Source organism: Pelodiscus sinensis, chromosome 23 (assembly GCF_049634645.1).
Source record: "Pelodiscus sinensis isolate JC-2024 chromosome 23, ASM4963464v1, whole genome shotgun sequence".
Classification (NCBI taxonomy): domain Eukaryota; kingdom Metazoa; phylum Chordata; order Testudines; family Trionychidae; genus Pelodiscus; species Pelodiscus sinensis.
In genome coordinates, this window is record NC_134733.1 from 6,616,548 (window position 1) to 6,642,544 (window position 25,997).

Here is a 25,997-nt window from a genome sequence, read left to right on the forward strand (position 1 = left end):
AGGGGTAGTGGCTACAGGCATTAGTGCAAAGAGATCTCTGGCCTCCCCCTGCCTAGGAATTGGGCTGGTTGCTTTCAGGGGGCCCACCAAGGTAAGTGCCAACCCCTTCCTCCAAACCCCTGCCCTGCCTCTTCCCCTGAGTGCACCATGTCCTCTCTCCTCCCTGCCATCCCTTCCAGAGCATCCCGCACCCCCCCACATAGCTGACCACGTGAGAGACTCTAGGAGGACCAGGGAGGAATTGATCGGCAGGACTGCTGGCAGGCAGGAGGTGTGAGATGGAAGGGGAGAGGGGAACTTGGTTGCCGGGGTCCGGTGCTGAACACCTGCTAATTTTCCCCCAGCGTGTTCCAAGCCTGGAGTACCCATGGAGTCAGCGCCCTGGCCTCTGTGAAATGGGGATGTTTCTTCCCTGCCTCATGGAGCTGCCATTGGGGTAAATACATGAAGGATTGTGAGGGCATTCTAAGGGTTGCGATAGGAGCCACGTGCTTGGGGCAGGTGCTTCAAGAAGTGGTGCTGGTGTATCAGTGGGCTCCAGACTGGGAAGGCTTAGGAAGGGTGGAGGGTTTAGCCCCGGTATCCTAGCACATGGCATGATACATAGCAGTTCCCCTCTGTCCCCCGGCATCCCTAGCGCCTCAATTGACTGGGATAGTCCCCGGTGGAGCTGGTTGGAAAAATTTCAGCTGAACAGTTTTCCATCTGAAAACGCAGCTGTCTCCGAGTCAAAACCTTGTGCCAGGGTGTGACAATTTCAACCACACGTTTAGCGGGAGAAAGCAAGAACTGTTCCGGCTTCCTCATTTCATTGGCTAATGTCAGAATATTTTGCTGTGATGAGGTACACGTTTGTCTTTGTTTAACTTCATTTTAATGTTGGTATTAAACTAGAATATGAATTTTAATTTCTCATGTATATTTTATATTCAATGCACTGCCAGCAGTGCTGAAACGAAATAGTTTTACCCAATTTGAACTGAAATATTTCATTGTTTCCAAATCTCTTTTTTTTTTTTCCTGGAATTTCCATTCCACATTACGTTGCTTGAAATTTCAACTTTCCATTCAGGATGCAAACTATCTCTAGTTACTGCCTTCTGTTACAAGCTTCTGTGTACAGAGGGGTCCCAGCCCCAGATCTGAACAGACCCTCTGACCTTGATGAAGTTTGGAGCCAGATGTCTAAGACTTCCACTCATTTCTGGTCACTGTTAAATAACTGCTCCTGACCTAGGATGGGTGCAAGTCAGTGAGTGCTGTAGAAAGCGTGTTTGATTTGGAAAGCAGAGGAGAGTCCCAAAGGGTGGATGATGTAACCTGAGCGTGGGTGTGATGGGGTGGACTAAGCCCTGATATCCCCTACAGGGGGCCGGAGGCCTTGCCACACCTCATCCCAGAGAGAGGAGCAGAAGAGAGGTCCTCCAGGCAGGATAGAGTGGCTGTCTCCAGGGCGGCCAATCAGGGCCTAGCAGACCCGTATAAAAGAAACTGCTGGGCTAGAGCCTGGCAGTTCTTCACAGGAGCTTCACCCAGATGGTTCTATAGCCTGACTGGGAGAACTGCAGCACTATGGACAGCTCCAAGTACAAGCTGGGGTGAGGCCCAGGTCCAGTGGCCCAAGAATGGCCACAAGCTCAATACCAGAACTGATAGCACCATGGACAGGGCTAATGAGATCCTAGCTTCTGAACCTTGACAAGGCCAGACAGGGCAGCATCTGGGGTGGGGAAGAGACCCAGGGAGCAAAGAAGTACTAGATGGCCAGGCAAAGAGCTTATCCCTCCTCAGCCACAGAGGGGTGCTCACAAGCGGGCGGACCCTGTTACAGTGAGAGATCAGTTCTGTTACCTTAAAGTTTCTCTTTTCCTCTCCTCTCCCAGTCTTCCAGAGGTGCGGATCTCAGACAACGGCCCATACGAGTGCCATGTGGGCATTTACGACAGAGCTACCCGGGAGAAAGTGGTCCTGGCCTCCGGCAACATATTCCTGAATGTGATGTGTAAGTGAACGCCTTATCCTGGGTGGGAGGGGGCAGGGAGGGGATCTGTGGGGAAGGGGGGGCTTGCAAAGGAAAAAGTCCTGCTCTGAAATCTCTGCACACACCCGATGGGAAGCCGGGAGTTGGAATGCTCTTCTGGAACCGCTGGCAAGGCTGTAGGGACCATTAACCTGCTCCCAGCATGCAGTGTGCATCCCAGGCATGAATGCGGCCGAAACAAGGGAGAGAATACAATGCGTGGTTGGGGACATAATGGAAATGGAGCATCACTGCATGACAATCTCCATTGGGGTGTGACTTCTCCCATAGCGGTCCCTGCATGTGTGCTATTCTGTGCACTGTTGAACTTCCCAAGAGGAAGGAAACTCCTGCACTAATGCAAATACAAATTGAAGGACTGGGTCAAAAGAAATCTGGCGGGGGTCAACAAGGACAAGTGCAGAGTCCTATCCTTGGGATGGAAGAATCCCAAGCATTGTTACTGGCAGGGGACTGACTGGGGATTACAGTGGCTGAGAAGGTGGCTAGGAGTCAATAGAGTGCCAAGCTAATGATGTATTGGGCTTCATTAGGAGAACCATTGCCGGCAGATCTAGAGAAGTGATTATTCCCCTCTTTTTTCAGCACTGGGGAGGCCACCTCTTGAGTGTTCTGTCCAATCAGAGCCCCCCATTACGGAAGGGATATGGACTCATTGGAGGGGTCCAGCAGAAATCAATAAAAATGACGAGAGGGCCGGAACGGAACACATGACTTACAAGGAGAGGCTGAGGGATTTGGGCTCACTTAACCTACAAAAGAGAAAACCAAGGGGGGATTTGATAGCGGCCTTCAACTCCCTGAAGGGGGGTTTCAAAGAGAGTGGAGAGAGGCTGGTCTCAGTGGTGACAGATGACAGAAGGAGGAACAATGGACTCAAGTTGCAGGAGAGAGGCTTAGGTTGGATATTAGGAAAAACTATTTCCCTAGGTGGGTGGTGAAGCACTGGGATGGGTTCCCTAGGGAGTGGATGGAATCTCCATCCCTAGGGGGTTTTTAAGTCCTGGCTGGGATGATGGAGTTGGGGTTGGTCCTGCTTTGGGCAGGGGTTGGACTCATTGACTCCTGGGGTCTCTTCCAACCTACAATTCTAGGGTTCTATGATAACGCAGTCTCCGATCCCTCTGCTCTTGCTCCCAATGCATCCCCAGAAGAGTTGAAGTCCATGTCTCTTATAGCTTCGTGGCGTCACTGAGTACAGAGCCCAGGAGAAAGGAGCTGGCCTGGGGATGCTTGACGTGGCCAGGTTTATCCTGCTTGACTGATGTGGCCAAGATGGTTGTCTCTCTGCATATAGTAATTGCAGGCAGCATGGAAAACGTTCCAGTCTTTTCCGGGGCAGTCACAAAGAGAGCAGAGGTTGGTTGCAGCGATAATGCTGAGCAGCTCGGCAGGGCTCAGTGCGCCCCAGAGAAGTAAGGAGCTGAAATGTGGGCTGCCCCATTGCAGGACAGAGTGAGGGAGCAGCCACTTGGGCATCTGCTGGGGGGTGTTTGTGGTTCCTGGTCTTTCCTCTGGGATGGCAGCAATCGCTGCGTGGAGAAGAGAGGAGACAGCAGGAGAATGCAGCTTCTCTGCAGCACGTCATTAGGCAGGGCACCAGGCGGGAGGGGAAAGTTCTCACAGGGTTTTTAAGGGGGGGAATTGCAGCTCACCGCCCCCTTCCTGCACAGGCACCGTCTCCCAGCAGGAGCCTGCTCAAGCAATCTAGTCCATGCCGCTGCCTTTGCGGAGGAGCCGCTGTGAGCCTGGTAGAGTTCAGGAGCTAAGCAGGGTCAGGCAAGATCACTGCTTGAGAGGACAGGCCCCGGAGGAACAACTAAGCCATGGTGCTGATTGGGAAGTGGCTCCTTTCCCTCTGAGCGGCGCTGAACGAACGCCCCTGAATGGTGGTGGGGAGCTGCCGCTCTGCGTGGGAGGTGCTGCATGTCAGCCCCGACCGTCTGGGGGTATCAGAGGGTCCATGGCACCACTTGCGTCTTAGGGTCCATGCTGACTAATTATCTCCTGCCAGCCTCAGCCCCTGCCACCTCTGAGGGCTGCAGCCTCTTCCCTCCCTACCCGTAGTGGGTCTGTCAGTCATTGCCCCCAAAGGCCGCCACGGAATTCAGGGCCCTGTTGTGCCACGGGCTGTACAGACACCTGTACTAGGGTGTGTCTAGACTACGGGGGTTTTTCGAAAAAAACAGCCTTTCTTCGGAAAAACTTCCCCTGCGTCTAGACTGCCGCCGCGTTCTTTCAAAATTAAATGGAAAGAACGCGGCGGTTTTTTCGACCATGGTAAACCTCTTTTTACGAGGAAGAACGCCTTTTTTCGAAAGTGCTCTTTTGAAAAAAGGCATTCTTGAATGCAAACAGGGCTTTTTCGAAAGAGAGCATCCAGACTGCCTGGGTGCTGTCTTTTGAAAAAGTGGCTCACTTTTTCGAAAGAAGTGGTTGCAGTCTAGACGCTCTCTTTCGAAAGAGGCTTGTAGTTTAGACGGACCCTTGGGCTGTGTCTAGACTACATGGCTCCATCGACGGAGCCATGTAGATTAGGGTTGTAGGCAAAGGGAAATGAAGCAGCGATTTAAATAATCGCCGCTTCATTTAAATTAAATGGCTGCCACGCTGAGCCGACAAACAGCTGATCAGCTGTTTGTCGGCTCAGCGCACTAGTCTGGACGCTTCACGGTCGACATCAAAGCCCTTTGTCGACCGTCCCGTTATTTCTCGTGGGATGAGGTTTACCAGGGCGGTTGACAAAGGGCTTTGATGTCGACAGGGGAGCGTCCAGACTAGCGCGCTGAGCCGACAAACAGCTGATAGCTGTTTGTCGGCTCAGCGCGGCAGCCATTTAATTTAAATGAAGCAGCGATTATTTAAATTGCCGCTTCATTTCCCTTTGCCCAATACACAAATCTATATGGCTCCGTCGACGGAGCCATGTAGTCTAGACACAGCCGTAGTGAGAGACAGTTGCTGCCCTGGAGAACTTAGTCTAAAACTCTAAATAGACAGCACAGAGAAAAGAGGGGAGGGGAAACTGAGGCAGTGACATGTCTAGGGTGGCTTGCCTAGGCTAAGCCTAACTGCAGTCACTGGAAGGTCCTACCTGGCAGGTAGGTATAGCCAGTCCTGCCTCACCCAGCTCTGTGGGAAGAAGGGTGTATAGTAGAACCTCAGAGTTATGAACAGCACAGTTACAAACTCATTTGGACCTGGACATACGCAATCAGAAAGCTGCAGAGACCCCACCTCTGGGGAAAAAAAACCCAGATACAGGATACTGTGTCAAATATAAACCACTTAAAAGAAAGGGAAAGTTTAAAAAAATTAACAAGGTAGGGAAACGGTTTCTGTCTTTCAATTCAGATGGTTGAAAGTCGGGTTTTTCTTCTGCATAGTAAAATTTCAGAGTCGTATTGAGCCAATGTTCAGTTGTAAACTTTGGAAAGAACATCTAAACCCTTTGTTTAGCGTTACCAGCCCTCCCGAGTTACGAAGCATCTCGCTTTCCAACGTGTGTGGAATTCTGTGGCTCTGCTGTGGTTCTTAGTGCTGAACGATGGGGGAGGGAAAGATTCTGGGATGTTGACCATAGCTCTCTTGTCGTTACCACATCCTGCATGCTTGGGATCCAGCAGGCACAAAAAATCAGTCCACTTGTCCGGAGCTCTCCTGCCCGACGGGCGGTCACTTAGCAAACTGGTACCAAAGAGCAAACAGGTTCTCGACTGAGCTCCTGTGCCTGCCTGAAATTGGCATGGGGTCTGGGCATGCGGAAGTCTCTGCTGTCAGCTTTTGGGGATGGTTCATTTTCTATATCTCAGTAGGCACAGCTTTACCCGTGGTGCTTCCCGGTCTGTAGTGACCTGTAAGTGTGTTGCCTGAAGCAACCTATCTCCTAACTAAGCTGCAGGGAAATGGAAGAACCGATACATGTCTCAAATAAAACAGTAATGACCAGAGGGGACAGACATTTCTTGGCCATTAATGAGCAACTGGAGGAATTTGACCAGAAATCGTTCTTATGTAATGATAGAAAAAGGCAAAAAAAAAATAATTACCATGTGTGTTAAGAAGTTATTAGATCAACAGCTTGTTGCCATGGCGACGTCGGCTCCATGCACGGCACTGGCTGTTCTTAGCAGTGACAGATTGGTACGGTGGTGATCAGCCCCCAGATGTGCACCTTCTGGGTGTTGTTTTGGCTTCCCCATTCACTCTGCAACAACGCTTCTTGGACCCAAGCTAAAGATCCCTGTGGTGCCCAAAAATCCTGTGGGGTTTGCTCATCACGTGGTTTACCCGCAGAATGATTGTGGTGTGAAAGTAGGGATGGGGAGGTGCTGAACCTTCAGAACCAGGGACTTGGATTTTCCCCTGTTAGAGAGGGGGAGACAGCTTAGAAAGCTGGCGTCTGAGTCTGAACTTTCGCCCCCTCTCCTCCCACCCACGCTTGGGCTGCCGACTCCTGCTGCCAGTCCTTTCCCCACCCCCCACACGGGATCCTGCTTCATTGGTTAACCAGTTAACTGATTAACTGGGGCTTTACATCCCTACCTCGGCATGCAGCGTGAACAGCCAAATGCAGAGCGGACTCGGAAATGCGTCTCAGAAACTCAAGGCTCCTTCAAGTGCATCCGTATTGGGAATGACCAACAACGTTGAGTTCTTTCAGCAGCAGCTCGTGAAGCTGCTCCATATTGTTGCCCCTAGATTGGGGGACTAAGATCCAGGGAGGGGAAGTGAATGCCATGAGGTCGCACAGTAGTAAAGCTGAGACCCGCACCCACCTCTTCCAAGGTTCAGGCTGGTGCCTTGGCCAGTCGGCCTCATTGTCTCCCATGTCTTCCCGCTCAGCCTTAACTCTTACTCAAACCTCCGTTGGGGAGGTTGGCCTCTTGCCCATGGTAGACATTTGTCTCATGGACAAAACCGCCCCTACTTTTTGTCCCCCAGCTGGCGGGGGCGCTGCTTGTCAATGCTGAGGTGCCCTGGGACTTGTTGGGGGATTGGAGCAGTTGGAGGTACTACCAGTCAGAGCTGAGGTGTGGTTCTGAGGAGAACAGGTTCTACAGGCCAGGAACGGTGCAGGCCGTTGAGCGGTATTTCCCTCGTGTGGGAAAGGTCAACGTTTCTGCCTTTGTTTTTGTCCCGTTGGGAGAGCAGATAGAGCCACATGTTCCCATTAACAGTCTGCTCACTGGAAGAGTCGTAACCCGGTCTAGTCTGGGGTGTTGGTGCCACATGGTAGCTACTGCTTACGCCATGCCTGGTAGCAGTGAAATAGCTGATGTTGGCTGACATGCTGAGGAACTCCAGAGGTCAAAGCTTGCGTTGCTACTGCCTGAACTAAAGAGCGGGGTCTCTGCAGTACCCATCACCTTTGTGGATTGGGCACAGAGGGGAAAGTAAGCGGGTGCACAGCTCCGGCAAGAGCTGGCTGAGCTACGGCACAAACCAGCAGGGAGCTATTTCAAGTGCTGGCAGGGACCCTGGTTGCAATAGGACAGTGTCTGTAAGAAATAGAAGTTCCTTTCACCCCCGTGGGTCACAAAGGGGCGTTGTGCTGCACACTCTCCACTGGGCTACCCTAGCACTGTGGGCTCATGCTCCCGTAGAATAGGCCCCTCCGAGCGGACAAGGCGAAGGGAGTTGGGCTTTGGTCAGGCAGGAGGAGTCTGAAAGGGCCAGATACCAGGGCAAATGGTACGAGACACCATCGGAGAAGAGTATGAGCCCTGTTCCTGGCCAGCTTGCCCTGTTCCGCCAGTTTTATCACGGCAAAGAGGGGCAGGATGTGAGGGCAGGCTGCTCTCAGGAACGCCTGGTTCAGTGGGGGCTGCTGGGGCTATCCATTGGCCTTCAGAGCAGCAAGGATGCAGGAGCAGGGCAGCGATGTGTCACCATCAAAGCAGCCGTGGAGAACGGCTGCACATCTCTGCTCCTGGCCAGTCCGGGTGCTCAGAGCCCCTGGAGCCTAATGAATGGGACGCCCTGCCCTGCTTCAGGCTGTCATACGCTGACTGATAGCATGTAAGCACTTAGAGATCCCTGGTGTGCCAGTTGAGATGTCAACAGCTCTCTCTGCACCGAGACGCTGAATGAACTTCTGTGCTCCTCTGGCACATTCCGCCTAAGGATCTCAAAGCACTTCACAAGCATGATCCATGGATTAGGGCTTGTAACCTTCTCCTCGGTGGCTGGTCTAGACTCACTACTTGCTGTGGGTGGGGAAACTGAGGATGAAATGTAATAAGGACAAATGCAAAGTACTCCACTTAGGAAGGAACAATCCATTTACACATACAGAATGGGAAGCGATTGTCTAGGAAGGAGTCCTGCAGAAAGCGATCTAGGGGTCCTAGTGGACAACAAATTAAACATGAGTCAACCGTGTGACACTGCTGCAAAAAAAGCCAACACGATTCTGGGAGGCATTCACAGGAGTGTCGTGAGCAAGACACGAGAAGTCGTTCTTCCGCTCTACTCTGCGCTGATTAGGCCTCAATTGGAGTATTGTGTCCAGTTCTGGGCTCCACATTTCAAGAAAGAGGTGGAGAAATTGGAGAAGGTCCAGGGAAGAGCAACAAAAATGATTAAAGGTCTAGAAAATGTGAGCTATGAGGGAAGGCTGAAAGAACTGGGCTTCTTTAGTTTAGAAAGGAGAAGACTGAGAGGGGACATGAGAGCTGTTTTCAAGTAGCTAAAAGGGTGTTACAAGAAGGAGGGAGAAAAATTGTTCTCCTTGGTCTCAGGATAGGCCAAGAAGCAATGGGCTGAAATTGCAGCAGGGGAGGTTTAGGTTGGACATTAGGAAAAACTTCCTGCCTGTCAGGGTGGAATCAATTGCCTGGGGAGGTTGTGGAACCTCCATCACTGGAGATATTCAAGAGCAGGGTAGGGATGATGATGCTCGGTCCCGTCATGAGGGCGGGGGACTGGACTTGATGACTTCTCGAGGTCCCTACCTGTTCTAGGATTCTGTGTGCGGTGCTGTCCCCCATGTGTTCATGGGGGATTGAAGCATGCGGAGAGATGAGGTGACGTGGTGGCGGCAGACGGAGCACGTCCCCGTTGCAATATGAAACCTGCAGCACCCAGCTCAGCACATTGAGCCTTGGGGAGCTCAGGATGCGGGGCTAAAATAGCAGGGTTGATGTTCAGGCTCTGAGACCTTCCCCTCTCGTGGGATTCCTCAGCCCACACTCAGGTGTCTACCCTGGCCTGTTTAGCTGCCAATGGACCCCCTTCCTACTGGGGAGTCTGATGATCCCCTGAGGCCTAGTCCTGGATCTTAGCCCCAAATCAGTCGGTGCTTCCACCAACTTGCCATTGCTTCTCTTGGGAGAGCACCGAGGTCAGTTGCATGCTCCTCTTCTCTTGGTTTGCACACTTCCTGCCCCCGCTCCTGCCTTCTAACCTCATGCTCCGTGGGCAGGGCCTCGCACTGCGCTACTCCTGGCTCTGAGTTAGACAAGTCCAGTGGCTCCTGGGAAGTGCTCTCTCCCTCGCCAGCCTCTCCTACCCGTGCGTCCATCTTCACAGGAAGCCAAGGACAAAGGCCCTCTGGAAATTTGCATCTGGCCAGGTTTGGAAGGGGGATTCGCTCCAGAGGGCTCCCTATTCTCCTGCCAGGAGCTGGCAGTTTCAGCAAGAGGCAGAAGGTAGGGACTGAGTCAGGTGCAACTGGAATTAACCTCTTCATCACCAGGCACCCACTAGGCAACCTGCCCTTCGGGTCAGCTGCTCTGTGGGAGGCGGCTGGCCGGGTGGGGGTTGAGGGTGGATTTAGATCAGCAGGGAAAAGCTCTGGAGTTAGCCAAGTGGGAATATTGAGCTTGTCCCAAGCATGCGTCAACCTAGCGAACTCCAAGTGCTCCAACGAGCCAGTGTATGTCATTACCCCGCGCTAGTAATGGAGAAACTGAGTCACAGAGAGGGGCAGTGGCGTGTTGAAGCAGAGTCAGGAGCAGTGCTGGGGCTGGCTGGCCAACAATGGCTGTCATTGTCAAGAAAGATGGGAACTCATTTTTGTCCCGAACTGGATAGAACTTGTCCCCAGGTCTCCTGTGTCTCAGGGAAAAGGACTAACCACCAGGCTGTAGGCTCGTGGTTCCGGGCCATGGTTCTTCCTGGGCTGGATAGGTTTCCGCAGGACAGGGCGGGTAGGATATGGCATTTCTCAATGCAAAATAAGTTTAGTCCAGAATGTTTGGAGCAGCTCTTGCTAGCACCCAGATCCTCTGATGCCCTGCGCCACCGCAGAGACAGAACCTGCCGCTGGGTATGTCTGCGCTGCAAGAAAAGACCCATCGCAGCAAATCTCTGGGATTCATGGGGCTTGGGATGAGGGACTAAAAATAGGAGTGTAGGTTCCAGGCCCTGAGGCTTTCCCATCCTGGCTGGATTTCAGACCTCAGTCTGCACGGCTCTTTTTAACCCCGTGAGCCCAAATCAGAAGAGCCCAGCTCTGGGACTCTCTGCTGCGGGGTTCTATTGCAGTGTCAACCTATCCTCAGTCTCTAGCTCCTACCTGTGACGGCCGCAGGCCTCCGACGTCGCTCGCTCCTGCACAGCCCCCGCCGCGGGCTCCGCCGTTGACTGATTGCTTTTGCCACTTGTGCGGAGGCGTCAGGGTGCCAGAAGCGTGGGATTGAAGCTGGCACCTCTGTGAGCGCGCGAGGTGCCAAACACGGACTTTACACGCTGGGGCGGCAGCCTCAGTGGAGTTCTGACATTTCCAGAGCCTGGCCAGGAGGTGTAATTGCGAATTGCGGCTGATAATGATTCGCCTCATTTGGGAGAGGGCCCCGGAGGCACATCAGGGAATCGCTCTCCAGGAGTGACAGGACAAGGCTGCAGCAAGCCAAGCTGCTAGGAAGAGATGGGTTCATTTATTAAGAGATGGCGGCATTCTGCTGCAGGGGTAGGTCTTGATCCCTGGGGACTGGTGCTAGTGGGTCCCTGTCTCCCTTCTCTCCAGCCCCGAGAGCAACTCTTGCACCCACTAGGCAACGTGCCCTTCAGGGCAGTCGCTCTGTGGTAAGTGACTGGCCGCATGAGGCTGAGGGTGGATTTAGATGGGAAGGGCAGCTGGGAAAAGCTCTAGAGGGAAGATTGAGCTTGTCCCGAGCACGTGTCAACCCAGCGATCTCCAAGAGCCAGGTGAGTGCCGTCACCTTGCTTTAGTAATGGAGAAACTGAGTCACGGAGAGGGCACGTGGCTTGCTGAAGCAGAGTCGAGGCAGCACTGGGGCTGGCCCACTAGAGTCTAGGCCGAGATTCTTTTTCTTCCTGCGGCAATTGACGGAGCGGCTCTCTCCTCAGCAATGCCGTCTGCTCACCTCAGCTCTGCAGGCCGCCTGAAACAACGGTCCGGGGACAAGCCTTGACTGACCTTGAGCAGCTCCACGGGCTGCCCACTCCGGCGCCTCTAGAGGCCGACCTGAGTGTCAGCATTGCGCAGTTTCCCTCCCAAGCACAGCCCAAGAAGTGCTGGCTACTGAATGGCAGCTCACACGGGTGGCCAGAGTGGGAGGAGCTTGGATTGTGGGAGGAGTTTGAGACCATGGGCACTTATTTTTTCTCTGTGCTGATCCCTGTTTCCTTCACTGATACGTTTATCAGAGAGAGGCCAATAGCTCAGAAGACGGGATCTGTCAGGCGATGGTAAAGGCAGGTTGTTTCTACACCTCTCTTGCCAGGGACAGCATTGATCAGAACCTCCGATGGTTCCACCATTCCAGGTGAATCACAGCCTGCTAGTCGGTGTATGTTACACGTCAGTATCTAGCCTAGATGTGGTGTTACCGCCACTGCCGTGGAGTCTGCCTCTTCAGTCCGAATTCGAGACGTCTGTTGGGCTCGTGAAGTCCCCAGTTGAAACTAAGGATGTCAAGTATCGGGTAACTGACTAATCGAATACTCAATGCATTTTTGCATCGACTATTCGATTAGTCGATAGGGCACCTCAGCCTTAGGGCTGTTGCTACACGTCAAAGGCAAAAGCGCAGAAGCCCAGGGTCATCTGGGGACTCCCCCACTGACCCCGGGCTCTGAGCAGTGCTGCCACTTTGAAATGCAGTGGCGGCGTTTCAAAGCAGCAGTCCCGCATGGAGCCAGGGGTCACTCCCCAGCTGATCCCGGGCTCCACATGGCGCTGCCGCTTTGAAATGCTGTGAGGAGCCTGACACCAGGCTCCCCGTGGCATTCAAAGTGGCCGCACGGAGCAGCTGACCCTGGACTTTGCACGTCGCTGCTGTTTCAAAGTACCCTCCTCTTCTCCCTCCCCCCCGCTTGCTGCCTGATAGAGGCAGCAAGGGTGGTGGGAAGCGACTAGTCGACTATCCGATAAGCATTTGTTTATCCGATAGCCAACTAGTCCTTCACGTCCCTCGTTGAAACCCAGTTGTTGACTAAGAACACAGATGATCGCGTGACATAAAACACGCTGGTGGGGCGAATAGACACCCCACTAAAGTAGGGACATCAGCGGCCTATTAAAAAAGCTGGGGCAATGGGCTACAAGCGACCCCGCCCCACATGGTTGCAGCTAGTTCAGATACAACGAGGGTCCACTGCCGGACGCTGCTAGCTTACACCCAAGCTGGTCTTAAAGACACCCCTGGCCAAAGTCACTTTGAAGGTGTTGCCGCAAACCTTAGAATTTTGCCAACCCCCACTGGAGTCTATGCAGATTCTTTTCTTCCTGGGGCCATTAACTAAAAGCGCCTACTCCCGGCAGTTTCATTGTATTCAGTGCACACACTGGAGGCAAGCTAAATTGGCAATTAAAGCAGCAAAAATACAAGGAAAAATTATACCGCATTACAGGGAATGCAGTGCTAGGGAAAAGAAACTCGTCACACAAGTAGGGAGAGGGAAACTTTTCTCGCCCAGCTCTGCAGTGTTGACCTGTAGCACTTTCTGCTCGTCTCCCCTTGGGCTCTTGCACAGTTCTGTCAATGCACCTCAGTTCAGGTCTGCTGCGTGCCTTTGGGTCTGAGCCTCTGCCCTAGCTAACAAAGGCAGCCTGGGGAGGGGGGGGATTTTTCAATGAAACTACTTTTGTCAGAAAAAGGCTGATTCATAGAAACTGAAACTTCTCGCGGGAAACGGCCGGTTTGGATCAATTTTTCAACTTGACAGCTGTTTGGAAAAAGTTGCAAAATGATCATCCTGGCATTTTCTAAGCAAAAAATTCCCCGTTTTCGGCTTTTAAATGACATTTTGTTTCCATTTTTAAGTGCAGGGCAGTAAAAAAAAATGAAAAGGTCTAAACCGAAATGAAACATTTCAATAGACCTGAACTGAAATTGGCAGGGGGGAGTTTTCAGTTTGCGAACATTTTTGAGATTTAGACGTCTTGTCCCACTTGGCAATGAGACATTTTTTCAAGAGCTCAACACTTCTTGCAGGCTGGGAACACCGTTTCCCACTCAGCTGTGCTAGCAAATCCACCAAGCACTAAAGGTTACACCCAGAACACCATGCTTATGTCATCCTATGGATGCCACGGCTCCTACACAAAATTCTATTGCTCTCTGCCACTGCCATGCAGGAGACAAGCCCACAGCTTTAGACAAATCTAATTGTGTATGTTTCTTCCAGCAAACCCTCCAAGTTGGGCAAATAATGACTGGACTGGAAGCTTTTTTGCTACCTGTTTCCAGCTGTGGGCCCAGTCAAACCTGTCTGCTGGATTCGTGCTCTTAAATCCATTTCACCTCCATCAAAGCTGCTTTCCAGGTGGCCCTGCTTAGAGCCTCTGCCATTCTCACTGGCATCTCCCAGAGTGCTGAGAGCCAGACTGCTTTGCATGTACAAATTAACTCTACGCACCCGGCTAGTTAACCTTCCTAGCAAAATAACAAAGACAGCTCATGCTGGAAACACAGGGGAGCTGGGCCGGAGTTGTCTGCAGGGAAGTATGTTTAGTGATTAAGTGAAGGCCCGTCTCTGAAAAAGCTCTTTATTAATTTCATCCATCTGTGACCAACCTCGGCAGAGAAGGGAGGCAGTGGATGGAAAAATTGCTGCTGAACTGGTGCGTTTCAGTGGGAGGTATGTTTATTTATGGGGAAGAGACATATGTTTAAATGCTATGATATGATCATCAGCAAAATAAACCCAAGGCATATTTGCTTCTCTCCTTCACCCCCGCCCCTCAGCCGCCCACGGAAGAGTTCTGTTGTTTTGGGGGAATTCCCAATTATCCAGTTCCATAGTCTACAGGCACAGTGTTCTGTACCGACGTGCCACTGGGATTCCGAAACCAGCCTCCTTGTGATTGCAGGGTTAATATTGGGTTTGCCGGGGCTTCGTGCCACGTCTCCAGGACTGAGGTAGTGAGACCACCCGGGCTTTGCGTTTGGTCTTTAGAGTCCCACCCCCGGAATCCAGCAGCATGTTTCCAGCCTGCTTGGATTTAGCATTAAATCTCCATCCTTTTGGTCAACTTCTGCATGCGGGACACCAGGGAGTGTAGTTTCAGTGGAGTGACTCTGGATCAGAATCTAGCCGGCACTGTGATGTAGCCCAAACTTTAGAGGGGGGCTGTGCTTTCACCGCTGGACCCAGAGGAAAACCCATTTCTCTCGCACAGGCTTCTGGAGCCAGCTCTGATCAAATTAAGCAAGAACATCCCGAGCTGTCATTCGAGTGCCTGCAAATTGGCTACAAGGGAGGATGGAGCAATAACGAATATTGAGCAAAGAAAGTTCATCTGTGTCCTCAGGAACTTAATTAGTAATAAAAAGTTGTATGGAGCGGAGGGGGGAATCGCACAGGCTCAGCCATATCTACTCTGGCTACCTCTCGCTTCCATGGAGCAAAATCCAGCAGCTCCCAACCTTCCTGGCTACCTCTGCCTGTTCATCTGGGTGAATCTGCCAGGACTTCTTGCCTCTCGTTCTATTCTGGATCACTCTCTCTACAATGTGATGGCCTTGTGTCTGTGAGTGTGCGATGCTGCCCGCCGTTGACAGACAACAGCTTCTCCACCTGTGCAGGGGAACGTGGAATGGGTGGAGCACTGACTCCATCCCCATCCCACAGCCAGCCTAGGGGGAAGTAACCCGGGCTTCCCAGAAGGTCAGCAGAGACGGGGCTGGGTGTGCTGTAGCGTATCAAGTTTGCCTGACGCTTTCCATTATAAGGCTGTTTTCAGTTGCTTATAACATTGTCAAATGTTAATCCTCTGGGCTGCAACTTCACAAGTCAAGTGTCTGGCTCGAGCTGAACAGGTTTGGAAGGTTTCAGCCAAAACGGTTCCGCAGTTTGTGAGGAGAGGGGTGGAGCTAAATATGTGGACGGGGTGGAGCTAGGCAAATACAACTTAGATGGCGCTACTATAAGGTCGGCTGGATAACCATTCTCAGAGAGTAGTTATTAGCGGTTCACAGTCATGCTGGAAGGGCATAACGTGGGGTTCCGCAGGGGTCTGTTTTGGGACCGGTTCTGTTCAATGTCTTCATCAACTATTTAGATGATGATATAGAGAGGACGCTTATTAAGTTTACAGATGATACCAAGCTGGGAGGAGTTGCAAGTGCTTTGGGGGATAGGGTCAAAATTCAGAATGATCTGGACAAACTGGAGAAATGGTCAGAGGTAAACAGGATGAAGTTTATTAAAGACAAATGCAAAGTGCTCCACTTAGGAAGGAACAATCAGTTTCACACACAGGCTACGTCTAGGCTGCAAGCCTTTTTCGAAAAAGAGCGTCTAGACTACAACCAGCACTTTCGAAAAAGCAAGCCACTTTTCAAAAAAGCACAGTTTGCATTACATAGCGCCTTTTTTCTAAAGAGCACTTTCAAAAAAAGGCGTTATTCCTCCTAAAAAGAGGTTTTCCACGGTTGAAAAAACTGCCGCGTTATTTCGATTTACTTTCGAAAGAATGCGGCAGCAGTCTAGATGCAGGGGAAGTTTTTTTGAAAAAACCCTGTAGTCTAGACACAATGATACAGAATGAGAAGAGACAGTCTAGGAAGGAGTACTGCAGAAAGGGATGTAGGCAGGGCTGACCTTACCATGAGGTAAACTGAGGCAGTCGCGTCAGGTGCCAGACTGTGGGGGAGGGGAGCTGCCACTAGAAAATTGTGTCTGCTGCTGGTGCAGATGTATTCTCTCTGCTCTAGATGCACAGAGATGGTGGAGTGCCATGGGAGGAGTAGAACAGGAAGAAGGCAGAATTGAGACCTTTCAAAGTTTTGGCCCAAGCAAGGGGGCATCATTTGAGCTCCCCGCCTCAGGTGCCAAAATATTGTGGGCCAGTCCTGGATCTAGGGCTCATAGTGGACCACAAGCTCAGTACGAGTCAACAGTGTGACACTGTTGCAAAAAAAGTCAACATGATTCTGAGATACATTCACAGGAGTGTTGTGAGCAAGACACGAGACGTCATTTTTCCGGTCTACTCTGCGCTGATTAGGCCTCGATTGCAGTATTGTGTCCATTTCTGGGCACCACATTTCAAGAACGATGTGGAGAAATTGGAAAAAGTCCAGAGAAGAGCAACAAGAATGATTAAAGGTCTAGAGAACATGACCTAAGAGGGAGGACTGAAAGAATTGGGTTTGTTTCGTTCGGAAAGGAGAAGACTGAGAGGGAACATGATAGTGGTTTTCAAGTATCTAAAAGGATGTCACAGAGAGGAAGGGGGGAATTGTTCTCCTTGGCCTCTGAGGATAGGATAAGAAGCAATGGGCTTAAATTGCAGCAAGGGAGGTTTAGGTTGGACATTAGGAAAAACTTCCTACCTGTCAGGGTGGTGAAACTCTGGAATAAATTGCCTAGGGAGGTTGTGGAATCTCCATCACTGGAGATATTTAAGAGCAGGTTAGACAGAAATCTGTCAGGGATAGTCTAGAACGTGCTTGATCCTGCCATGAGGGCAGGGGACTGGACTTGATGACCTCTCGAGGTCCCTTCCAGATCTAGTGTTCTAGGATTTCCTGGCCAACATTAAACAGTTCTGGTGACCTTTCTATTGGGAAACTTGAGTGCTCCTATGTTTTAGAGAAGGGTCTAGAAAGTTGGCAGTAGGGGAGGAGAGGGGCCTTTATGTCAAGAATGTGCCTTTTGCTAGTTCCAGGAAAATCCACCTAAATGTGAACAAGCTAGATATGCCCTTGAAAAATCACAGTTTGCATACGCTCAATAGAGACTTCCCGAATGTCACAGCTACGTTCCCTAGAGATTCCATCCGCTCCGAGCAGACTGTAGCCTATGGCTGAAATGGACTCTCCCTGTGTCCTGGGGCCGGGCATTGGAAGTTAGAGAGGGAGACGGCCTCTCTTTCCTCTTTGCTGGCATCCAGGCAGTGAGGAAGAAGCTGCCTGAATCAAATGCACAGGGGACAAAATAGGGCCGGGAGAGAGGTGGAGGGGACTATGCACTGAAAAAAGAGGAGAAAAGATTCAGTGATCACCGGCTGTTCTGTGCATGGGAAACTGTGGACGAAATAGGCTGGGATCAAGTAATGAAAGATTGTATCCTAAGGCACTCTCACAGCAGGGAGCGAATTAAAGTTGCATAGTAACCTTAATTCTGGCATCTCCTGGCTCTTCAAGGCTTGACTTTGCAACCTTAACGCCCTAGCCAGACACAGGTGAGAGGTAGCCAATCGTGTGTGTGTAATATACATGAGGGACATTCCTTATGGAGGCAGCTGGACTTAAACTCAGGGGCTGTGTCTAGACTGGCAAGATTTTGTGCAAAAGCAGCCACTTTTGCACAAAAACTTGCCGCCTGTCTACACTGGCTGCGGGAATTTGCGCAAGAATACTGACTTTGTAATGTACAAAATCAGTGCTTCTTGTGCAAATACTTTGATGCTCCCACTCAGGCATAAGTCCTCTTGTGCAAGAATACTTGTGCAAGAGGGCCAGTGTAGAAAGGAACGTTAATTTCTTGCGCAAGGAAGCCCGATGGCTAAAATGGCCATCAGAGCTTTCTTGCACAAGAGAGCGTCTACACTGGCATGGATGCTTTTGCGCAAAAGCAAATCTTTTGCGCAAAGGCACGTGCCAGTGTAGACACTCTCTTGCGCGAATACTTTTAACGGAAAAGTTTTTCCGTTAAAAGTATTTGCGCAAAATCATGCCAGCCTAGACGCAGCCAGGCTCTTGCTCCTGGAGTAACTGATGAACATCTGCTTCCGAGAGTCACCACAAAGGATTTTGTGACGTGTCGGTGTGGATATGTCGGTCCAGGAAAGGTTTGGCATCTACAGGGGAAGCGAGAGGGGTGAGAGTGGCCTGAGTTCAGCATGTGTCTTGTTTGTGCCATGATTTTTGTGGGATTTTTCCCTTTTCAGTTGTAGCTGTTGTTGTGGTTCCTCTTTAGAGGAAGGGTTGATAAACGCTTGATGGATACCTAAAAATGGTTGCTCTGTTTGTCGGGTTCAAAGGGTTGCTTAAAAGCATCTATAGCACCGATGTAACCTGTCTCTAACGTTCAGCCATGAGCAATGTAATGGGCCTAGAACAGCTATTAACCATTCCTAGGTCCTTCAGAACAGTGGCCCTACAACATTTATGTCCGTGCCTCCCTGGGGTCCATAGTTGGGATCCTAGGCCTGGGGGAGGGCCAGGATCGGGGCTGGGGAGTGGCAGGCAGGAGCAGGGCTGGCTGTGCCGCTGGGGCAGGGAGAGACGGCTAGGCTGGGAGATGGGAGCAGAGCTGTGCCTGGGAGCCAGGGCAGGGCCAGGTTGGAGCTGGGGGCCGAGCGGGACTGGACGATGCTCCCTCCCTGCCTGCGCCCCACCATGCATCCCTGAATGTTCCTCTGTACTCCCCAGTTGGGGATCACTGCACTGTCCTCCTGCCCTGGAGGCAAAGTGTCAGACACAGGAGCTGTTGCCCAGGACCCGGCGGTTGGCAGCGGCCGGAGCTGTGGGCCCTTTAAATCACTGCCGGAATGCCACGCTGCGTGCTCCAGACAACACTAAGGGCTGCCTAGGGGGCAGCGTGGTGCACTCCAGCCAGGGCTGAGGGCTGGCTGCCCTTGGCCCCGCCCCTTCTGCCCTTGGCCCCGCCCCTTCCGCCCTCAGCCCCGCCCCTTTCAGGCATATAGAGCTACCCCTTCCCCCTGTCCAGGGACCAGCGGAGGCTGTCAGCTCCCTGCCAAGTGTCACCAATGGGGTCACCCTTGTTAACCTCTCTCTGAGCAACTTGCTACAAAACTTTCCTCTCCTCTGCCATCCTCTGTCTCCCCCCATGGCTAACGGCCTCCGGCGGTGCAGCCGTGTAAGAAGGGATTCATTCCCTAATAGCATGTCCGGGCAGTAGCAAAGGATGCAATTAACCGAGACACTCAAGGGAGGGGTCTTTCCATCATAAAAGGCCCTTTTAAATAGCCCCTCCCAGCCCGGGACTAGCCCCGCCCCCTCCGAGATGCCCATGTTCTGTGGTGGTGATGTGAGTGACTACGTCAGGCCGAGATGAGCAGCTACACGAAAAAGGAGGATGATCCAGTGGGGAGGTCCGAGTCTGAGACTGGAGGCCATGGAGCCTTTCTCCTCTCTGCCACAGACTCCCTGTTTGACCTTGGGAAAGTCCCTGAATGTTTCTGCGCCTTGGGTTTGATAGCACCTCACAGGGCTGTGGTGAGTTGCTCAGATGCTTCAATAATAGGGGCCTAAATACCTAGACTGACAGAAAACAAGCTCCCCCCACAGACCAAAAGTCCCAGAGCCTGTAGGTTTATAGATACTTGGTGCTATTTGGGTCAGCTGGGCTCTGAGTCAAGAGGGACCTTTCTGTCTTGTGTCGTAGCCTATGGCAAAGTCCCTGCAGTCAGGAGAGGCCTCACCACTGGGCTGATGCCAAGCAATGCATCAAATGTCTGGTCCAGGCACGCCAGAGCTGTGCTAGGTGCTGTACGCAGCGGTAAGAAGGGACTCGGCAGAGACTCAAACTTATTGCAAAGTAAGTCCAGTCCCAGATGGTGGGGCTTGGAATGGGTCAAAGCACACCACAGTAGGGCTGCCTCCCTGCTGCATGTTCCTTAGCCCCCGCTGTCCTGTTCCTTGTGGTCGCAGGACGACAGCGTGCTCGATCCTGGCCTCTTTGCCGCCGCAGCACCTTGGGCTGTCATTGCGCTGGGTCCTCTGGCAAGCAGCAGCCACGGCAGGGCTGGCAAGCTATTGGCAGGGACGCTGCCCCGGCCTGTTGCACCCTCCCCTGGGCTGCCAAGGAGTTCGGCCCCCAGCAGTGGTCTGTTGACCCGCAGTCCCCTCATCAAGAACATCCTCCCTCTTGCAGGGATGCTCAGGAAACCAGGCACCTCACCTACCTGCAAAAGTAGCCAGGGTGAGCCCCTCCTGGGGTGAGGAGAGGAGACCCCTCCCTTCAGGCTGCGAGGGGGGTGGGGATCAGGAGAAGAGAGGAACTTTTGAGGTTGCTACAGAGGCTCCCTCCGCTCTCAGCAGGGCACTGAAGTGAATAATTCAGTTTCTAGTCGCCCAAGCTCCACAGGAGCCTCTGTGCCCCGTCTGAATTCAGAGGGATGGCAGACGCCACAGGCCAACTGGATTAATTAGCGAGGCCAGCCCTGTAGCAGGGAATGTGCCTCATTCCCCCCCTCCCTACTCTCTCTGTCCTGGAGGCCAGGCTGCCTTTTCCAAGAGCACCTTAGAGACTAACAAATGTGTATACAGGCAGTCCCTGGGTTATGTACAAGATAGGGACTATAGGTTTGTTCTTAAGTTGAATTTGTATGTAACTCGGAACTGGCTCCAGATTCAGCCGCTGCTGCTGAAACTGACCAGGGGCTGACTACAGGAAGCCCGAGGCAGAGTTGCTCTGCCCCCAGCTTCCTGGAATCAGCCACTGATCAGTTTCAACAGCGGCTGAATCTGGAGCCTGGGACAGAACAGCTGGGGCGCTGCCGGGTAGGTCCCCACAGGACCAACCCGGCAGCACCCCAGCTGCTCTACCCCAGGTGTCCACAACAAAAGCCTGGTCTGCTGGAGGGGGGGGGCGCACTAGCTGCACTCCCCCCCCCCCCCCAGCAGACTAGGGAGACCCGGAGCAAAGCCGCAGAGCCGGCGGGACCCCACTGCCTCTGCGGCTTTGCTTCGGGTGTCCCTGGTCTGCTCGGGGTGTCCCTGGTCTGCTGGGAGGGGTCCCCAGCAGACCAGGGACACCCGGAGCAGCTTTTCTCGTCCCGGAGGACGCGGTGGCGGGACCACTGCGTGTCTGGGTGGTCCCGCCGCCCGTGAGTTCTGGGGCGAGAAAAGCCCCATTCGTAAGTGTGGATCTGACATAAGTCGGATCCGCGTAACTCAGGGACTGCCTGTAAATCTATATACCCTCACCCCCCTTTCTCTCCACTCTGCTCAGCTGAGGAAGTGGAGTTTGCCCACTAAAACTCATGATACTACACACATTATTGTTAGTCTCAAAGGCTACGTCTACACTACAAGTTTTCTCGGCAAAACATATGCTAATGAGGGACTCATTTGCATGAGCCATGATCCCATTTGCATATTTTCTGCCAGTCCGTTTTATGCTAGGGGTTTTTGCTCAAAAACAAGCAGTGTGGATATTTCCTTTTTGCACAAACCCCCCTTTTTCTGCAAGATCCTTATGCCCCCAAAAAGGAGGTATGTCGATCTTGCAGAAAAAGGGGGATTTGTGCAAAAACGTCCACACCGCTTATTTTTGTGAAAAAACCCCTAGCGCAAAAACGGATCTGCAGAAAATATGCAAATGGGATAGCAACTCATGTAAATGAGTCCCTCATTAGCATCTTTTTTGCCAAGAAAACTCGTAGTGTAGACGTAGCCTAAGGTGCTATAGGACTGCTCATTTCTTAACCTTCCAGACTAGCCTGGCGACTCTGTGGCTTTCCAAGAGGTTGCAGTGCGAGCTTGCTGAGGACAGGAATCTCCTGGCAGCTGAAGGGCATGTGGAGATCCAAAGCTGGCTGCAGTTCCCGGCTGTTCTTTGGCTTTGAGGCGGACTCTGTGGCTGAGCACAGGCCGCAGGGCATTGGCTTGTTCTCTGCGGGGGGTTAAGTGAGGAGATCGGGTGGCTTTTGTCGCTCATGACAGGCAAGCACTTGGTCAGAGCCATTACTGTTTCGAGCGCAGTGCTCTGCCAGCCTCCCCCGGCTACTCCAGCCCTGCCGGTAGAGCGCTGCGGAGCCTCAGATACCCGCCTTCTAGCCGTGGGGATTCGTGTTTGCCGATGTGGATGCAGGTTTTTTTTATCTAGAGCCCTGTGTGACGATGCGTTGGGGTTTTCCCGTCTCCTGCACCCCCGTAATGGCACGGACAGACTCCACCAGCCAGTAGAATAGAGGGAGTTTATTGCTTCTCCAGGATACAGCGCAGCACAGATGTAGTCTGGTTACAGGGCAGGCCTGGGATGCCTCAGCCCCCCTTGAGATGGGGGAGCCTGGGCCCCTAAATCCCAGCCCGTTGCCTAGGCTGCTTCCTCCATGATACCAGCCAGAAACCAACTCACTCACTTCCAGCCCTGCCCCCCAGCCAGGTGCTGGTCTCTGCCCTCCTTCCTTTGTCTCTCCCTGGGAGGCTGAGCCTGGCTGTCTGGGTTAATCCACAGTTGGGAGAGTCAGTGAGAATCTCCCATCCCAGCGCAGGGGGACCCCGGCTCACAGAGCAGACAGGTTCAGAAGCCCCCCTGAATAATGACTCCTCCCCTGCCTTGCTGGGCCGTGCTGCAGCCAGCAGCCAGTGGAGGTCACTCACTACCCACTGCCCAGCATAGCCACCAGCAAGGTACCCAACACTACGTCACACCCTCACATTTGTGGATATCCCCGTTACATCTGCACAGGCATCCGCACCCCTGGATCATTTACACGGATGGGGCTGCGGACACCAATTTTGTATCCGCGCAAGGGTGCTCCTCAGTGCTCCTCCATCCCAAGCTGGCTCCGCACCTGCCCCTGCTGCCGCAGCCCAGCCTCGGGTGCACATTCTGCCTTGATCTGGAGCAGCCAGCACGGGGACAAGAGGCTGAGTCTGCCAAGACACTAGGGAAGTGAACGACTGGTCAGCACGCTAGTCGACTGGTCGCTTCCCCCGGCTGCCTCTGTCAGGAAGAGGCTGCAAGAGGGGAAGGGGAGGAGAAGAAGGGGCTTCTTTGAAACGCTGGGTGCAGCTCAGGTTGCCTAGCTGGTCATGGGCTCCATGTGGCACTTGAGGCCCCCACCGACTAATCAAATAGTTGATGCCAGTGCTTTTTTTGTAAGAAAAAGGGTGCCGGTACTGCAGGCTCAAACTTGTTGAGCAAAAAACCAACAAAAAAAAAAACCCTGGAAAAGTTGTTGAAGGAACAAAAGGGGGTCAAAATGCGGTTGTGGCTCCTTTAAGAGCCAAAACACTGCGCTAGGAAGCCAGAAAAACAACGCCTTGCGTCCCGAGCAGACTTCCATCAGGAGACGAGCGGCGCCAGGAAAACAGGTGCCGTACGCGCCGGGGGGAATGCCATTCCTCTGCTGTGTGCTGGGAAAATAGGGGACAGCACGCCGTACAGGGCCGGACCATCACAAAAAAAGCACTGGTCGATGCAAATGGTGTCACCTATTCGATTAGCCAATTCATTGAAATGTAACCTCCCTATGAGAGACCAAGTGTAGTTTGCGTTGCCCTGGCTCTCTCTGTCCTGTGCCTAGCACGGGGGGAAGGGGGAAGGAAGGGGGCAGCGTGTTGCCTGCTGCAGCGAGGTGCTACCTCCACACCAGGAAGAAGCAAGGATGGTCTGCTTGCTGAGCTCGTCCCGTGCCTTTCCCAAAGCTTAGCCGAGGCATGGGCAGAGCGCTTGCTTGTGAAACAGCCACCGCTGTGGTACTTGCTCTGCCAACAATTCTGTGTGGGGCAAGGGAACACCCCTCCCCCCCCCCCGGAGATCCTAGGTGTGAGCCGCTCCTGTTTTCATCGGCCCAAGGCGGATTTGAAGCCACAAGGTTCTGTTGCCTTCTATACAGTCCTTGCTCTGTGCACGTCCTTGTAGTATCCAAGCAGAGTGGCTGGGGGTGCAGGGAGGGCTACGCAGAGGAGCCGGGGACGGGTACGAGGGAGCACCCCGTTTACCAATTAGATTTTTGGCAGGAGCATGGGGGGCAGTGCACCTCCTGGGTGCGACCACGAATTGTCTATGTACCCAGGAGCCTTCCCTCGGTGCGTTACCAATGGGGCTAGCCTCTGCTGGGTTTGTTCTCTTCTCCTCTCCCCCGAGGCGGAAGCTTGTTTTGGCAAGGTGCTATTTATTGATTGACAATAGCCATGTTCCTCCGGGGGGGGTTTGAGAAGTCAAGGTTCAGCGGGAAAGGCAGGCGTGTCGAGCCCAGCCTTGCCGTGACGTGTGCGTGTGGCGTGACCCAAGAGAGCTCAGGCGTGGCTGAGGCACTCATGACTCAGAAACCAGATCCTGGTGTAACCTGCCCAACCTGCCCACTGATCTCTGCAGCCACCACTCACTTCCGGGCCCAGCTGCGGCAGCCGCTCCACCCAGCATGGACAAACGGTAATAGAGCTCCCTCGCTGCCGGTCTCCACAGGCAGGGGAAGTCTGTGCAGCCAGCAAGGCAGAAGGGGCAGCGTCTGGCAGCACCAGCTCCTGGCAGAGTGAGGTGCGGGGAAGCAGTTTGAATGATGCGGTTTGTTATTTACGTTGCCATAGCAGCCAGGGATTGAGTCCTGGCGTGCCAGGTGCTGTACAAACACACGGCAAAAGACGGTTTCTGTCCTGAAGAGCTCCCGTACTAGGGCCTCGCGCTTTACAGAGGCAGGGCGTAGTGCTCTAGGCCAGTGTTTCTCAACCTTTTTTTATAAAGTACCCCCTTTAAAAAAATAATAAGTACCTACAGTTTTCAGCCACACAACATTTTTTTTCTACCATTGCAACACGTTTGTTTAAACAATTGAATTGTCGCCGGGCGGGCAATGAAACTTTGGGGTGTAAAAAGTACAAAAAAATAAAGCGCCATCAAACTTAAACAAAAATGCAGTTTTCTCCAAATTTCAGTTGCGTTGACGTACCCCCCAGACTTCTCTCGAGTACTCCTAAGGGTAGTCGTACTGCTGGTTGAGAAACACTGCTCTAGGGGTCTCCCAAGGTTCAGGGCTCCTCCCCACATCACTGGGGAGCTGGCGCTCAAGCCCTGTGGCCCCCCCCACCCAGACCCTGCACCCCACTCGCACCCTACCACCCTCCTAGGCCCACCAATCCTCAACCCACTCCTGCCCCCTCTTTCCTGCCCAGACCCCACGCCCCAAGCCTGCTTCCCAGCAGCCCCCTCCTACACACCGATCCCCTCATTTTTTGTCCCCTCCCAGAACGTAGAGGGTACGTCTAGACTACAGGCTTTTGTCGACAGAAGTTTTGTCGACAGATACTGTCGACAAGCTTCTGTTGACAAAAAGTGCCTAGGCTACAGCCAGTTCTGTTGACAAAGCAAGCCGCTTTGTCGACATGAGACTGTAGACACAAAGGACAGTGTAGATGCAATAATGCCGTCTGTCGACAGAACTCTGCTGACAAAAGGCGTTATTCCTCATAGAATGAGGTTTACAGCCCTCGACAAAACTGCTGAGTTCTGTCGACATTCTGTCGACAGAACTCAGCGGCAGTGTAGACGCAGGTATCGTTTTGTCGACAAAAGTCCAGTTTTGTCGACAAAACCCTGTAGTCTAGACACACCCGGGAGGGCCGGAGCGTGCACCTCACCTTGCCCTCTCCACAGTGCGGGGGGGAGTTATCCGGACCCTTATGAGGCTAGTAACCTCTGAGGCTGTGTCTCTGATGACAGAGGCATGTAGTCTAGGCATGTAGATTAGACACATAGGCAAAGGCAAATGAAGCCGCAATTTAAATGATCGCGGCTTCATTTAAATTTACATGGCTGCCGCACTGAGCCGACAAACAGCTGATCAGCTGTTTGTCCGCTCAGCGCGCTAGTCTGGATGCTCCCCTGCCGACATCAAAGCCCT

The 25,997-nt window shown here is 52.7% G+C and overlaps 1 protein-coding gene across 1 annotated transcript in view; it reads left to right on the forward strand.

Moving 5' to 3' along the window:
* IGSF21 (immunoglobin superfamily member 21) overlaps positions 1-25,997 on the forward strand; it is a 298,036-nt gene that overhangs the window by 223,321 nt on the left and 48,718 nt on the right. The window contains exon 4 of the mRNA XM_075906417.1: positions 1,884-2,002. Within this exon, the coding sequence (XP_075762532.1) occupies positions 1,884-2,002 (119 nt within the window). The remainder of the gene's footprint in view (positions 1-1,883; positions 2,003-25,997) is intronic.